Source organism: Macadamia integrifolia, chromosome 6, assembly GCF_013358625.1.
Source record: "Macadamia integrifolia cultivar HAES 741 chromosome 6, SCU_Mint_v3, whole genome shotgun sequence".
In the NCBI taxonomy this organism is placed as follows: Eukaryota; Viridiplantae; Streptophyta; class Magnoliopsida; order Proteales; family Proteaceae; genus Macadamia; species Macadamia integrifolia.
The window spans coordinates 37,496,194-37,513,186 of record NC_056562.1 but is presented as its reverse complement, the minus strand read 5'-3'; the positions used below and the strand labels follow the sequence as shown (position 1 = coordinate 37,513,186).

General features: G+C 39.2%; 1 protein-coding gene across 1 annotated transcript in view; it reads left to right on the top strand.

The window, feature by feature from the left end:
* Positions 1-2,528: 2,528 nt before the first annotated feature.
* Positions 2,529-16,993, top strand: part of LOC122081943 (uncharacterized protein At2g24330-like) — a gene marked incomplete at its 5' end in the record, with an annotated part of 16,123 nt that continues 1,658 nt past the window's right edge. Inside the window, 1 exon segment of the mRNA XM_042649372.1 lies at positions 2,529-2,673. Within this exon segment, the coding sequence (XP_042505306.1) occupies positions 2,529-2,673 (145 nt within the window).

Genomic DNA, 16,993 nt, shown 5'->3' with positions numbered 1-16,993 from the left:
TGATGCAGATATGGCTGCCCTTTCTTGGTTGGACCAGCATGACCGGCTTTGGAAGCCAAGAGCCAAGAAGAACCGGTCCAGCTTAGGGTTTTGGTCCAACAAGGGTTGGAAATAAAATTAGTAGTTTACCCAGTATTTTATTTCATGCTTTTAGTTTCCAAACTTGAACGTAGGAGTAGGATTTATTTCCTTGCTTTGGTTTCCTTTTATAGTTGTTTCCTAGTTTAGGCTAGTTTCCATTCCAGTTAAGTTTCTAATTTCATGTTCCTATTTTCCTATATATTGGTTGTAATCGACTGAAGATTTAGAGAGCAATTTGATTATTGAATGAACGTGTTAGTATGATCCTCCTTTTGCCCCTCTCTACTCTGATTTCCCCTCTCTCCCCTAAGGGTTCTCTATCAACTTGTACCTGCGAAAAGCCCAAAACAAGAGGATTACTAGTTGTTAGGTATGAGATGCTTTGACAACACTAATTTTGGGTACCCCATAGAGAACCATCTTGAACTCAAACAATTTGTGTAATTTGTTGGGTGGTATAAGGGACTTTAGATGGTGACTTGTATCAAAATTTGGCTGGTTTTATATCTGGTCGAACAGATATGATGAATAAATGAATACAGGGAAATTAGGAGGTTTTCATGAGGGATAGGGTTATAATTGGGGGTGGGGTGGGAGTGGATATTAAAAGAATATTGTGGTTTAACTTTGAGGGCTAAGCATTGGGAATTGGATTGACTCGTGTTGCGTTTCTATTGCAGATTGTGGAATGCAGCAAATATAACGGTTCCAAAGTTAGAATATTAGTGTTTAAGATAGGGGGTTATAATCTGGACTATTATAACTTGTTATTACTGCTAGTATACCCCTCAGGTTGATCTGGTTTTCAGTATACCCCTAGTTTATAAGTCTAATTTAGTAGAATCATAGATTCTGCACTGTTTTCTTGATATGTTTATCAGGACCCCCCCCCCAATCTATATTTGTTAGAATTGAGTGATTTTTTGCAGTTAAACAGGCGCTTGTACAAGGGTTTAAGATAGGGGTTATCATCTGGACTTTTGTATTAGGTATAATAGAAAACTAGCTTTCCAACAAGTCTAAAAATACTTAAATTTGAGTTGTTATGACAAAGCTATGTTTCGTTCAAATTTACTTTTAAAGTGCGTGAATGATGTTAAATCGCCTGAATGGAAATAATTTTATGGACATTAAAGCAAAAGATTATTTTACTAGACTTTTGGTTTTTAGCAATTTTTTACCATGATTAAATTTTAGAAAATTTTCAGAATTGAGAAAAAACCCTAGCATTTGAAAGTTGAAAATCACCCTACAACCAAAAATCCAATTTTTGTTCTTAGACCCCGGGGGGTTGACTTTTTATCCTTTTGGAATTTGATTTTTAAACTATTTTTATTGGATTCAAATAGAGAGTATTTGCTTATTTATGAATAATATCTTAAATGCTGTATGTATATAGTGCAATAAGGCGATAGTCTTCTGGGCCCCAGGCAAACCGTCTAGATGCCTAGGCGAGCCTTGACAACTATGGCATGGATAGGTCCAAGTGCCTTGAAATCAAGCTCTGTAATCAAATTTCAGCCGGAAACAAGTACCAAAAGTTGTTAAAAAGTGTGTATAAAGTTTCATAACATTATCGAAATGTCATTTCATCATCTAGAATCAAGTGGTGGTTTTGTAATTTTTTTCAGCTTATTCATATGGTACCCCCTAAGATGATAAGATAATGGAAATGATAACCTATATGCTCATAAGATACAAGCAGCATCTCAACCATTTATTGTAAGCCCCATGATATAAAGCGGTGGGACGCACTGTCTTGAACAACTGAGACATTGGTTGTATTCCAATTCAAGTGCAGAATGGTATTTTAGGGAGAAAAAAGAAACAAGAGAATGGCATTTGAATACATTGGAAATGGAATGAATATCAAAGGGTAGATGTGGTAATATATTTAAGAAGAACGGTATTGAGGAAAATATGAGAAATAGATGAAGCATTAGAGTAGAAAAGAAAATGGGGTGGACCGCATCATTGGTTTTTGTATATAATATGTGATATGATGTAAATTAGAAAGTAGAAATGGCCAGCTCCCTTTTATAATGGTTATAGACAATTAGTAACATTATTGTAAACACCTGCTATCTTAGAATACAAAAATAAAGGGGAAAAATCCAGTACGTCTATACCCAAGGATTCACAAATAGTGACACAGTGAAGTTTTCTATCCTTAACATTATTTGATTGTTGATTCTAGGAAATTATTTTTACATAGATGTAGGATGCTGCTCTTATTTCATGTTTACTTCAACAAACAAAGAAATATTAAAATTGTAGGTTCAATTTTCAATCTGTTGATTCTTGCTTTGATTTGTGATTCTTAACCGGATATTGGAAGAATGATATAAAAAAGTGCCTGAGCTGTCATGGTCTTTGTGAACAAATTATTGTTTGGCATAAATTTCTGTCTTTTGAAGCATACGTCCTATGGCTGTTTCATTTTTCAGATACTTGCTGTGGTTTTTGCCATCACAAAAACAAGATCACCAGATCTAAACTGGAAAATGAGGGCTTTCTGGGTTTCGCCAATGTTTCTTTTGCCTGGTGTATCATATGTCATTTACTCAACATGGGCAAGTTTCATAAGAATATGTAAGTTTCTTAACCCACCTCTTGATAAAACATACATAATAGTGCTAGCCTCCTCTTTTTCAAAACAAGCCCCAGTATTGCTGACGTTATTTGTCTGTATCTCTGTAGAAATTGTAATGTGTATTGCAAGTTTTGACTTCAGCCCAGGAGACATGAAAACCAGGATATATCAAGTTCTTCCATTTCTTGCAGCTTGCTAGAATTTTGACTTATGTTTGGGATTATGTTCCAAGTTTTTGTGCCAAGTCTAAGTCAGATTACTATATTTGATTTGTTTGGATTATTTTCTTTAAAATTTTCCATATATTGTGGTAGTCGCAGAAGGATTAGTTAGCTACAGTTCATGGTATGTTTTAGTGGTTTATATTTTTGTTATATGTTTGAGAAACATCTTAGCCAAGGTTGGACTAGATTGGATTGGGCCCATTGTAGCATGTGCATGAGCGGGGGATCACATGTATAGGTGTGCATTTTATGTTATGACAGATATTTAGGTTAAATCCATATGGAAGGATTATAAACCTTTGAGCAAAATTAAAATTTCTGGGAGACACATTACCATTGCTTTCTTCAGAGGGACACAGTCAAAGAGTCATGTGCATGTCTCTTAGTGAGTATGCATCTTTTGGGTAAATGACTATGCCTCTTCAAATAGAACAATTAGAACTCTTGGGTGGGCTGTTCAAAAACAACAACAACAACAACAAGCCTTATCCCAACTTAATGGGGGTCGGCTACATTGATCCTAGCAAGGACAAAGAAGAGAAAAGGAAAAAGTTAGGGGAAGCAAAGACAAAAACAGTAATGAAGTTGAACACACCTAGATGGGGTCGACCTCATGGACCTAGCCCTCCAATCCGCTCTATTCAAGGCCATACTGAAACAAGGCCTAAAGCGAGCATATCTTTCCTCACAACCTCCCCTATGATCATTTTTTGTCTACCCCTAGCTCTTTTAGATCCTCTATCTGGATTAGATCATTTCTCCTTACAGGAGTATCTGCAAGCCTCCTTTGGACATGACCATACCACCTCAAACAACTTTCTCAAAGCTTATCATAGATTGTGGCAACTCCCAAATCCGCTCTAATATGTTCATTCTTACTTTATCCTTTCTTGTTTTTCCACACATCCATCTTAACATCCTCATCTGTGCGACACTTAGTTTGTCTACATGTCGCTTCTTAATACGCAACATTTTGCTCCGTACATCATAGTTGGGCAAATGACTGTCCTATAGAATTTTCCTTTGAGCTTTAGGGACACTTCGGTTGCATAAGACTCTTGATGCACCTCTCTACTTCGTTCACCCTACTTTAATTCTAGGTGACACATCGTCATCAATATCACATTCTTTATTAATGATTGATCCCAAATATCTAAGAAAGTCACTTTTATCTCCTCAATAGTCATCACATTGTTATCCATCGTAGTATGACTAAAGTTACACATCACATATTCCATCTTTGTTCTACTTATCTTAAATCCTCTTAATTGCAAGGTAGATCTCCATCGCTTCAGTTTAGCTTTGAGCCCTGTGTTTGTCTCATCCAATAGAACAATATCATCAGCGACGGAATCCCACCTTGAATGTTCTTGGTCAACTCATCCATCACTAGTGCAAACACATATGGGCTTAGGCTGACCCTTGATGAAGCCCCATAGTGATAGGGAATTCTCTTTCTTGCCCACCCTTGGTCCTCACACTAGTCACCACGTCAGCATACATATCTTAATTATATCCACATATTTACTTAACACCCCTCTTCTTTAGGACATGCCAAATTAATTCTCTAGCAACTCTGTCGTAGGCCTTTTTTAAGTCAATAAAGACTATATGGAGGTCCTTTATAGTTGCCCCTAAGGTTCCCACGAATCTTCTGAGAAGGTAATAGCTTCTGTTGTAGATCTTCCTAGGATAAAACCAAATTTATTATCTGAGATATTAAATTCTCTTCTCAAGTGGGCTTCAATAGCCTTCTCCCAAAGCTTTGTGGTTCATTAGTTTTATAACTCTGTATTTATTGCAATATTGAATATCTCCTTTATTTTTGTATATCGGTACTACAATGCTCCTCCACTCGTTTGGAATTTTCCTTGTACTCATAATCTTGTTGAAAAGGTTGGTTAACCAAGCTACCGCACGGTATCCTAAACATTTCCATACCTCACGTCGAGGCTTGGAGTCTTACCTGCTTTCATCTTTCCCAAGGCTTCTTTTACCTCAGCCGCTCTGATCTTACATATATCTATGTTGTGTGGTGTCTTGGTGATTAATGCATGCTTCTGAGTTCTCCCACTCGAGCTGTCTCCATTTAAAAGCTTGCAGAAATAATAACCTCATCTCTTCATAATGTTCTGCATCTTTTAGTAGCACTCTACTATACTCATCTTTGATACATCTTACGTGTTCAAAATCTCTGCTCTTCATCTCTCTCATTTTAGCTATCTTGGTTGGCCTGTTGTCATATATTAATAGGGTTCATTCCTCAATGCTGAGATACAAGAGATTGATTCTTCATTCTCCTCTCTCTCCTTGTAGTTCTCAATGTATTTCCTCCTTATTTATTCACCCCTCTTGATAGTCGACAGATATTGTATTGAGAGTTTGAAAGAGAGGGAAGAGGAAGCTGCAGAGCAGGGCCCTTTAAACAGAAGAAAAAGGAGAGGAAAAAAAGGGAGAGAAAGAGAGAGAGAGAGAGAGAGAGAGAGACCAATACAACATCCATAACGGCATATCTCGAAGAAGAAAGCCCATGAAAATCCACCCTACTTACATAAACCCAACATCACTCCCCTCCCCATTGAGTCATTGACCTACTTGAAGGCATATGCAGCCACATGAAAAAAAAATCTTTCTCTGCTCCAAAAATACAACTTACTTCTGACTCAACTCTAGCTTTCTAACCTTATGACCAACCATCATCTAGCCCTCATGAACAACATTGCCTTCCACCTGAAGGCTAAGGCGGTTGTCTGTCCGAATAAAGAATTTAAGGCATGGTTGATGGTCCTCACGTACTAAGGAGATGAGCCCCAACTTCTTCACTCGTGAAGAACTCCTGAAATCAACTTCTCCGGTAAGGAACTTTTCACTTGGAATTACTTCATGAAAGTCATTAGACTCGTTATTTGAAGATATTCAATGTGCTATTTTGGAAGGATACCATTTTACCAGAGGTTGTAGGCCTTTTACAGTAGAGAACTGATATTCAGGTTCTCCTTTCCTCCATCTGGATCAGACTTTAACATCTGTGAATTTCTCTTGTCCCACCTCCCCTATGGTAGAACCATAGAAGTTGGGGGTTAGGGGCAACCACAACTACGTTGGAGGGCTTTGGAACTGGTAGGGGAGAATTTGAAGCTCTACCACTCTACCACAAAGCCTAGGGTGCAATAAATGGAGATTCCTTAAGGTTCCCCTTCCTCTGTCAAACAATAATTGATAAAAGGGCGTACCTAGTGCGCGAGGCTCCCACTACTATAGGGTTTGGGGAGGGTCATAATGTACATCCCCTTACCCCTGCTTCGCTTAGAGGCTTTATTTAGAATTTAAATGTTGCAAGAGAACAAGAGAGCAAGAGTAGGTTGAAGAAGAAGGAGAAGAGAAATGGTGGTGGAATATTCTGTGAGACAACCATAGTTGTCACGGCGCCAAGGCGAGCCAAGGCAGTGGAGGGTTGTCTAAGCGCTTAGGCGAGAAGGCGCCCGCCTTAAGGCGAACTAGGCGAACAAGTGTTATTTTTTATTTTTTCAATTTTCTAACATTATTTAGTAAGTTATATATACCTTGTATCATAAAAAATCAAGATTAAGCCACATCAAGTCATTAAAAATCAACATTTAGCCACATCAAATCATAAAAAATTAACATTAAGTCATATTAAGTTATAAAAAATCAACATTTAGAAAAATGCTCTAATTCTATAATAAGTTTGACTGGTCAAATGATTTTATTTTTACATGAGAATTTTTGTATTAGTTATAATATAAAACCAGCTTTCTAACAAGTCTAAGATTACTTAAATCTGAGTTGCAATGACAAAGTAATGCTTCAGTCAAACTTATTTTTAAGTGCGCGAATACTGTTAAAATCGCCTGAATGAAAATAATTTTATGAATATCAAAACAAAATATTTTTTTACCGGACTTTTGGTTTTTAGCAATGTTTTAACATGATAGAATTTATAAAATTTTCATAATTGAGAAAAACCCTAGCATTTAAAAGTTGATAACCAAAATCCAGTTTTTGTTCTTGGACTGGGGGGTTGATTTTTTATCCTTTTGGAATTTGATTTTTAAACTATTTTTATTGGATTCAAATATGGGGTATTTGCTTATTTATGAATAATATCTTAAGTAAAAACATTTACTTGAATGATATTTGGCATAAATAAGTGCTGAAACAGAAGGCAACATGCAGTGCAACAAGGCGGCTGTCGCCTAGGCCCCAGGCAAACCGCCTGGACGCCTAGGCGACGCCTTGACAACTATGGAGACAACAAACACTCTCCCTCCTATATTGCCTTACTAACATGATATAAGGAATTACATAGACCTCCCTAAGGAGGTAAAAGGTTAAAAAAGGAGAAATACAAAATAAGACAACAAGATAGTAAATCAACTCTCAAAGTACCCTTGTTACATAAGCTCTAACACTTTCCCTCAAACTAGAGAATAAATGTCATACATTCCCAGTTTGTACAAAAGGGTATGGAACTGGTGAGATGAGCTATTTGGTGCCATAACAAACTGAAAAATCACTTTTTCCGGTCGACGAATGTGTGCTCTGTTTGTAGCAGTGTCGAATGAACGACAGGGACTGCTAATTGATCACCAGCCTATACAAGAGAGGTGCAAATGTAACCAAAGTTTATCTTCACTTGATGAAATGGTAGTCTACTTCAATGTGCTTTGGTTTGTTGTGTTGCACATAATTATGAGCAATACTTATAGCAGCCTTGTTGTCGCAATAGAGCCGCATAGGTCTCTGTGTCAAACCCCAACTTCTGGACGAGCCGTCTCAACCATAAGAGTTCGCATACTCCATTACCCATTGCCCTAAATTCTGCCTCTGCACTTGATGTACCCACAAAAGGTTGATTTTTACTCAATGTGAACAAAATATAAATTGCCACCCACAGATATGCAATAACCTAATGTAGACCGTCTGTCATAAATGGATCCAGCCCAATTGACATCTGTGTAACTTTCGATCCTCAAGTGGTTATGCCCAGCATACAATAGTCTCTTCCCTATGCTAGACATCAACTTTTCTAGAGAATGTGGTATACAACATCCAAGTGCCTACTCTTGGGGGCATGGATAAACCTTGCTCACTACTCCAACTGCATAGATGATGTCTGGGTGAGTCAAAGAGAGATAAATAAGCTTTCCCGCTAGCCTCTAGTATTTCCTTGCATCAATAAGAGAAGGACCAAAGTCTCCCTCTCACTTGCCATTCTGCTCAATAAGAGAGCTTGTTGGTTTGCAACCCGACATCCTTGTTTCTTTCAACAAGTCCAGCACAATTTTCTTTGACATCTATTTGCTCCCTTCTTAGACCTTGACACTTTAATCCCCAAGAAATACTTCAAGGGTTCTAGATTTATAATCTCAAACTGTTGGGCCAAGTAGGTCTTCAGCGAAGCCATCTCCAGCCACTACAATGCTATCAACATAGACGCGATGGTGCCATTAACTCGCCGGGTAGATAAGGTGTGGCCAACTTGACTCTAGGAATACCCATTTTTCAGAATAGCATGTCTGAACCTCTTAAACCAAGCCTTTGGGGACTATTTGAGACCATATAGTGCCTTTTTGTGAAGACACTTTCCCTTCAGCTGGTTAGGAACTTGAAACCAAGTGGAGTTTGCATATACACTTCATCTTCTAAGTCACCATAGAAGAAAGCATTCTTCACATCCAACTGATACAATGGCCAATCTTTATTAGTTGCAATGATAAGAGAACTCTTATCAAATTGTATTTAGCCACTATTTCAGATGTCTCCTGATAGTCAATCTCATACGCTTGACCTATTCCTTTTGGCCACTATCGTGGCCTTGTATCTCTCAACAACACCATCTAATCGGTACTTGATTGTGTAGACCCATCTATAACTGGAACTAACCCCTTAGGAAGATCAACCAAATTTACAAGCACAGTTCTTCTCAAGTGTTATCATTTCCTTAGATATGGCCTCATTGACATTTTTGGGACAGAGATAAGAAGAAAAGACAATAGTAAAAGCAACACATGTAGGGGAAAGAGAGCATCATAGGAAACAAACTGGGCTATAGGATTAGTGCAAACTCTCTTCCCCTTTCGAATAGCAATAGGGAGGTCTTACTCAAAAGGAAGAGAAGGATGTTACCTGACTAAGGAAGGTGGAACTCAGGTGGATCCAAAGAGGACTTCTTTTCCCCTTCTTTTGTACATAAGTAACTCCTTTTCATTACCAAAACCAGCACCTAAATGATCACCAATATCAACATTCACTTCTTTGTGTTTTGTAATATCAAGCATAAAAGGAGGAATATGCATGGGTGGAAGAAAAAGGGTGACACTACTAGCCTTTTCACTCCCACTATTCTCTCCTTGAAGAGGATACTAATGAGAAGCAAAGAAAGATACTGATTCAAAGAATGTGACATCTTTAGAGAGAAGTCGCTTTAAGATGAAGGGTGGTAGCACTTATAGCCTTTGGTAGAAGGGGAGTACCCAATAAAAAAAACTTTGAGTGCCTTAAGGTCAAGTTTAGTCTGAGTAGACTTATTGACATGAACATAGTAGGCAAACTTAAACACCTTGGGGGGGTGGGGGGGGGATAGAGAAAGTAGAAGCCTGAAGGGACAAAATATCCGAAGAACATTTGGAATCAAGAAGTTCGGTGGGCATGCAATTGATTAAGAAGGCAACAGTAAGAAGGGCATAAGATCAAAGGCTTAGGGACGTGCATGCCAAATAATAGACTCCTATAGACTTCCTCTAAATGGTGACTTTCCTTTTAGCTACCCCAAATTTTGCATCACTGTCAAAACATGCAAGTTAATGGATAATGCCATGATTGGTGAAAATGTTTTGGAGTCCACTATGCATATACTCCCCCTTATCAAAACGAACAATCTTAATTTTAGTATCAAATTGAGTACAAATCATTTGATAGAAATTCTTAAAAGCATCATAAGCTTTACTTTATGTTTCATCAAAAAGATCCATGTCGTGTGGGAACAATCATCATCGAAAGATATAAAATAACAAAAGACAAACAAAGAAGTAGTTGGAGAAGGACACCAAACATTTTATACCCAATATGAGAAGGAACTGTGGATCTATTGCCATGGCAAGAATAAGAAGATCGAGAGCGTTAGCAGACAAACAAGGTTCACACTGAAATACATGGGAAGAAGGAATACAAGAAAACAAGTGTGGCAATTGCTTTTTCGTAACACCCGCGTTTTCATAACTCCAAGCGAGGGGTGGCCCAAACCTTGATACCACAACATTACAGATTCAATGGTACTGTTTTCACTACACCCACACACGTAGGATAGAGCAGTAGGTAAAGGGGATGCTCCCAGATCAAGAAGGTAGAGCCCATTTTCGTCACATGCACTGCCAATAATACTCTTTGCATAGTTATTAAGGCGGAAAGGCGACCGAGTCGTTTGAGGGTCTTTCGAAGCGCTTTGGCGATAAGCTGGGCATAAGATGACGCCATATCAAATATAGCATTCTAGTGTTGTTTTTTTTATGTAACCATTTTATTTGGCGCAAATAGCATATAAAAAATTATATAATTTTATTTATATGTTAAATAAAGAATAAAGATTCTTACCAATGCAAGATATTCATCAAAAAAACAAAGACATGTAAAGAGGTATTTGGGATGCAAAGACGTGTCCAAGGATTAGAGTATCAATATCGATCGCCGTATACATCGGCCAAAATTAAGATACGTATTGGAGGGTATCATATCGTATCGGAGATACGCTAAAGATACGCATATAAATGGATAGGAAACACTTTTTTATACATTTTTGCATAAAAAATTTGTTAAAAAAAGCGATTAATAATATGTATTATGCATAAACACTAAATTGAGGGTATTGCACTAAGAATTCAAGGTCTGTAGTCCCATAAATGTAAAATCCTTGTTCTCAACCTTGATTTTCACTTTAGTTAGAGAGAAATATGACTGACAGCAACTTTGGAACAAAAACCTCAAAAAATCGTGTTTTTCTAAAAAATGACCCAACTTGGTCATTATATGACCGTAGCGCACTGCACCAGTACATATTATACCGTATCGGTATGTATTGGTTGATATATACCGATACGCACTGAGACATATCAGTGCGTATCGTATCGTATCGTATCAGTGTGTATCGGTGGTGTATCAGTGCATATCGTAGGATACATATCGATACGAAAGGGTTTTAAAAATTCCATGTATCGTATCAGTGTATCATATTGGCAAGGGCCGAGACGGTACGATATGTATTGATACTTAAAACCATGGACGTGTCCCCAAAAATAGATAACCATCATGGACTGAATACTTGTTATCTCAACCCCCTTGGTGTAAATTTTCATAAATTTTAGTAAAATCAGCATCATGTATGTAATCATGCTTGATTTATTCAAGTCTTGTGCTTTGTGTCATCATAACCACATTCTGACTAAGTTCATCAGCTACTTGGTTTTCTTTTCCATCCTTATACTTGATTGCAAACTCAAACTCTTGTAGATAAGCTATCCACTTAGCATGTTGATTGCTAATGGACCTTTGTGAATGTTAGTACTTGAGTGCATCATGGTCCAAGTATATTATGAACTCTTTGCCAATCAAATAGTACCTCCAATGCTTAAGTATTTGGATAACGGCATAGATCTTTAAATCATAGTTGAAGTACCTTCTTTTAGCATCATTCAACTTTTCACTGTAGAAGGCAATTGGGTGACCGGCTTGCATAAGTACTCCAATCCCAACATGGAATGCATTGGTAGCCGCTTCAAACTTAAGGTCAAAATTTGGTAGCCTAATTACCGGGGCCTCCATCATCTTTTGTTTGATTACCTTGAATGCTTTAGTGGTGGCCAAAGTCCATTGGGATGGTGCCTTCCCTCCTTTCATTTACTCTGTGATGGGTGTCATAATATCGTTGAAATTCTGAATGAACCTTCTATAGAACGAGGCAAGGTCATGGAAACTTTGAACCTTTTTCAATGGCTTTGGTATGGACCAATCTACCACGCTCTTTATTTTCTCCAGATCGGTTTCTACTCCTTGAGATGACACAATAAAGCTAAGGAACACAACCTTGGGCAGCAAAAAGGAACACTTCAAGTTGATGTAGAGTTTTTCTTCACATAACACTCATCACACGCCAATGTTCAAGATATCCGTCTTCTGTACGGCTGCAAATTAGTATGTCATCAAAGTAAACAAGGAACTTGCCGATAAAGTTGTGCAATACTTGATTCATCACACGCATAAATGCATATGATTTTGTAAAACCAAAGGGCATAACTGATGTAGATATGCACCCATGGAGCGATCCATACCCATCTGGTTATCCAACGAAAGATGAACCGGATCCATATTGAGCCCTTAGTTTAGTAGGATTTTAGTAGTTTATTTTATTTAGGAACCTAATATCTTTAGTTTATTTTATTCTGTTTATTTTTTAGAAGTTGCATACGTAGGACATAGTTAGAGTTGGTTTAGGATTTTTTTTCCTTTTAAGTTAGTTTCCTTTTAGGATTTCTTTCCATGTTAGAGTTTTTCAATTTCCTATTTATATGTCTGTAATCGATTGAGAAAGTCAGATTGAAGAATGAAGTTCTTAGTTGATATTGTGGTGTGTGCCTGCGGGCTGAGTGTGTGCGACTCCCTTCTCTACCCCCTTTCTTAGTGCGATCTTTTCTCCCTCTTCCCTGCAACTCTGAGCATCTCATGGATTTTCTTTCCTACCCCTACCGGCCCTCCATCAATTGGTATTAGAGCCGAAAGATCCCCATCCCCATCTCTCTTTCTTCCCTGGCCATTCTCTTGTCTGGTTTCCTACAGAGACTGAGAAGAGTCTAAAAAAATTAAAAATCGATTCTATTGTCTGTTTTCACCGCCCCTCCCCATCGTAACTTCCGTGGTCGAGTCCCTTTTCTAGGGTCCGACAGCAGCAAAAAAAAAAAATGAACAAATGAAGAAGATAGAAGTAGAATACAGAAGAAGAAAAGAAGAGGAGCGGAGAAGAAAAGAATAAAAGAGGAAGAGAAAGAAGAACAGAAGAAAAGAAAGAAACAGAAGAAGCAGCAGGAGAAGAGAAGAAGAGAGAGTCGACAGAGAAGCAGCCAGAACCCCATCTCAGTCGAACCCCTCTGCAGGGTTCTAGCAATGAAAAAAAGGAAAAGAAACGAGAAGAAGAAGAAAGAAGAAAGAAGACGACAAAGAAGAAGAGGGAGAGGAACATACCTGGTTCGATCGATTCCTTCTCCTCCGTCGAGCTCCGCCTTCTCTAGTTCTGTCTCCAAGAAGGAGGACTCCTTTTGTCAGTAACATAAACCCCCACGATTTTCTCCTTTTCTCCCCTTTTTTTCCTCTAGTTATCTTTTTTATTTCCCAAAATACCCTTGCCACCACCTTTTATTACTTATGTCTTCTTACCTTATCTTTCCAAGTATACCCCTCTCCCCTAGTACGTGAAACCCATTCTTCTTGTGTTCCAAATTGAATTGCTACAAAAAAAAAAACCAACCATTATGCCATTGCTCTTTAAACCTCCTTATTTACCATTCTGCCACTCATTGCTTTGAGTATCCATCCATAGTGATTCCATCAACCTAGGCAATGGATCTAGACCTTTTATTGGATATCCGTCAACAAATGCAATTGATCATAGAGAAGCTCACGGACATCAAAACCCAAGTACACTCTACCTTCAACTATGTGATCTCAGCCATTGAACAACAAGTAGACGAACCAGAAGATGGATCACCAGTGGTAGAAGATGAGATGGCACCATTGGGAGCTGTAGATCAACTTGTGAAAAAATTTAAATCAGTTGATCTCTTCAGTGAACCGATCGATTTTATTTTCCCGAGTCACCACTTCATTAATGAACTCCGCGTCATGGATTTCATATCATTTGATCTTAGTTTCGATGGTGATTTCATACGGGCAAGGATGGATGCTAATCATTTGGTGTTGATTCTCCCATTTTACAGAACTCGGGGATAATTTTTTCTCAACATCAGGGGAATTGATGTAGATATGCACCCATGGAGCGATCCATATCCATCTGGGTATCCAACGAGAGATGAACCGGATCCATATTGAGTCCTTAGTTTAGTAGGATTTTAGTAGTTTAATTATTTAGGAAACTAGTATCTTTAGTTTATTTTATTCTGTTTATTTTTGAGAAGTTGCATATGTAGGACATAGTTAGAGTTGGTTTAGGATTTCTTTTCCTTTTAAGTTAGTTTCCTTTTAGGATTTCTTTCTATGTTTTAGAGTTTTTTAATTTCCTATTTATATGCTTGTAATCGATTGAGAAAGTCAGATTGAATAATGAAGTTATGAGTTGATATTGTGGTGTGTGCCTGCGGGCTGAGTGTGTGCGACTCCCTTCTCTTCCCCCCTTTTCTTAGTGCGATCTTTTCTCCCTCTTCCCTGCAACTCTGAGCATCTCAGGGATTTTCCTTTCTACCCCTACCGGCCTTCCATCAATAACCTTCTATTCGTACAAGTGTACAATCCATCCTTGATTGTAAATGTTATCTTCCATTCATCACTGGGGCGGATCCAGATTTGATGGTACCCACTCTCTAAGTCAATCTTAGCACTTGACCACCTCAAGTGGTTCTGACAGAGTTGCATGTAAACTCGACAATCTTGGTCAATGAAGCCTAGCTAGCTTCCTTTCCCTGCTCCTATGTATCCTTTTACTTGGTTTCTCTGACCACAATCCCACCTCTCTCCTTATTCAGTCCTATATCTCATTTAGCCCCAAGCCCTTTAAATTCTTTGACATGTGGATCCAGCGTCAAGACTTCCTATTATTAGATCTACTTGGGCTCAACCTATCTGTGCACTCCCCTCCCCCCTCAATTGAAAAATGTTGAATCAGCCCTTATGCTGCAGAATGCCAACTCTTTTGGCAGCATCTCCTCTAGAGTCTCTATTTGCAAAGATAAGTTGGAATTTAGTCTAGGCTCCAACTAGACACCCATGATCATATTCTTGCCATCGAAGTTTTGAGCTTTCCTCCGACAAAAATCTAGAATCAAATGGGTGGAGCTTGGAGATTCCATCATTTCCTCAAAGCTAGGAGAAGCATGTTTGACAACATTATTATATTCCATAAGATTGTCGGATGTTTTGACAAGAAATCCCACTCCCTAGCTTCTCTTCTCAAGATCAACATCTGTAAGGATTTGGATTCCATCAGATGGGGTTTCATCTTTGAGGTCCTGATTTAGATGTCTTTACCCTATTTTTGTGCACTTGATCCACTCGTGTCTCCTCTCCTCGCTTCTCTGTTTGTCAATGGCAGCCCTATTGGCTACTTCTCCTGGGGGGATATCGACCAAAGTTGCCCCAGCTCCCTCCTTCCTCTTCTCCCAAACCATTGATATCCTCTCCAAATCCATCAACTCTAGCACCGACCTCCACCTCAACTCCCCCCTCCCTAAGTGCAAAGGTCTTCAAGTCACCCCCTCTGTCTTCGTTGATGATCTCATGATTTCTCCAAGGCTGAACCCTACTCCATTGTGTTTATCATGTCCTCTTTGCACTTCTTTGAATCCCTTTCTCTTCTCCACATCAACCTCCTCAGATCTCATCTCTTCTTTGTTGGGGTCTTTGACTCCTCCAAAGCTCACCTCCTAGAGTTGATTGGCTTCTCCCTTGGCTCCCTCCCACTCTAATATCTTGGCCTTCCCGTCATCACTGATAGATTGTTTGTCCACCATTGCACCCTCATGCTAGATCTCATAAAAAGAAGCTCCAGCTTGAAAGGATAAGCTTTTCTCCTATGATGGATGCCTGTGCTTGTCTGATCAATGCTGCAATCCTGCTAGTGGTACTGGTTTGGCATCTTCGTGCTCTCCCAATCCACCATCAAGGCTATGTAATCTCTCTTTGGCACCTTCCTTTGGAAATGGGTAGATTCAGCTAATTTCACCCTCTGCATTGGTCTTCTATGTGTCTCCCCAAATCTGAAGGTCGTTTGGATCTTTGGAGAATCAAAGATGTCAATGTTGCCAGCATCCTTAAGCTAATTTGGAAGCTTGTCTCCGAACGTAATAGCTCTGGGTCTCATGCGTTTATACCTATCTCCTTAGCAAAGACTCCCTTTGGATTGCCTCTCCCTCTTCTAACTCTTATTGGGTTTGGCACAACATTCTCCTAGCCAGACCCACTACCCTTAGAGCCATCTCTTCCATCAGGAGTGGTTCGTCCACCTCTCGCTAGCTTGATTCTTGCATCCTTCAGGTGTACTCCATTCTTTGGTGAGTGCCAAATCCATTTACTTCTCCGGTCTTGCCATAGATGCTCTTGTCAACTCCGTCATCTCTAATGGTGCCCGGTGCCCCCACTTCTCCCCTCTTCGACATTTGATCTGACCTTCCCACCCTCCTTTGATCACCGTGGCAGGGTTGACCAAGTTACTTGATCCACTTTGCCCTCTGGCCTTTTTTCTTCCTCTTCCTAGGATCTAGTCAAATCTAAGGGTCTCAGTTAAGAATTGTTTGGTCAAAGGTCACATCCCCTGCCATTCCTTCACATCTTAGCGTGCTCTCTCCAACTGCCTTCCCACCTAGTCTTTCTTAATCTACAAACACATCTAGGTCCCCCCCCCTAGCCTGCTGCCTTTGCTGGAACGGTATTGAAGATGCTGACCACCTCTTCTCTTGTCCTTTCACCTTCTTCGTTTGGAAACGTGCCTCTACTTTTGGCCTTTCAGGAGATGTATTCTTCCCCTTTAGAGAGAGTGGATTTGGGTCGACATGAGATTTGTAGGTAGCTTTATTTGCGACACCACCGGCAAGCTGGCGTTCTGCGACGATATCAACCATATTTGGATGGAACATATTCTCTGTAGATGGACATCCAACTCTAGATCCTTTGATATGATTTGGAAGGCCATCTCCTTTGATGTTAGTTCTAACCTCTCTATGCTCCCTCATCACCTTGTAAGGGATTCATTCCCCTAAGAACAAGCTCATTTTTGTCTCCTTAGGTCTGCCCTCCGCCTTTCTGACCCCCCCCCCTTGGCTGTGTTGCCTTCTTGTTCTTTGTTCTAGTCCCCCCCCCC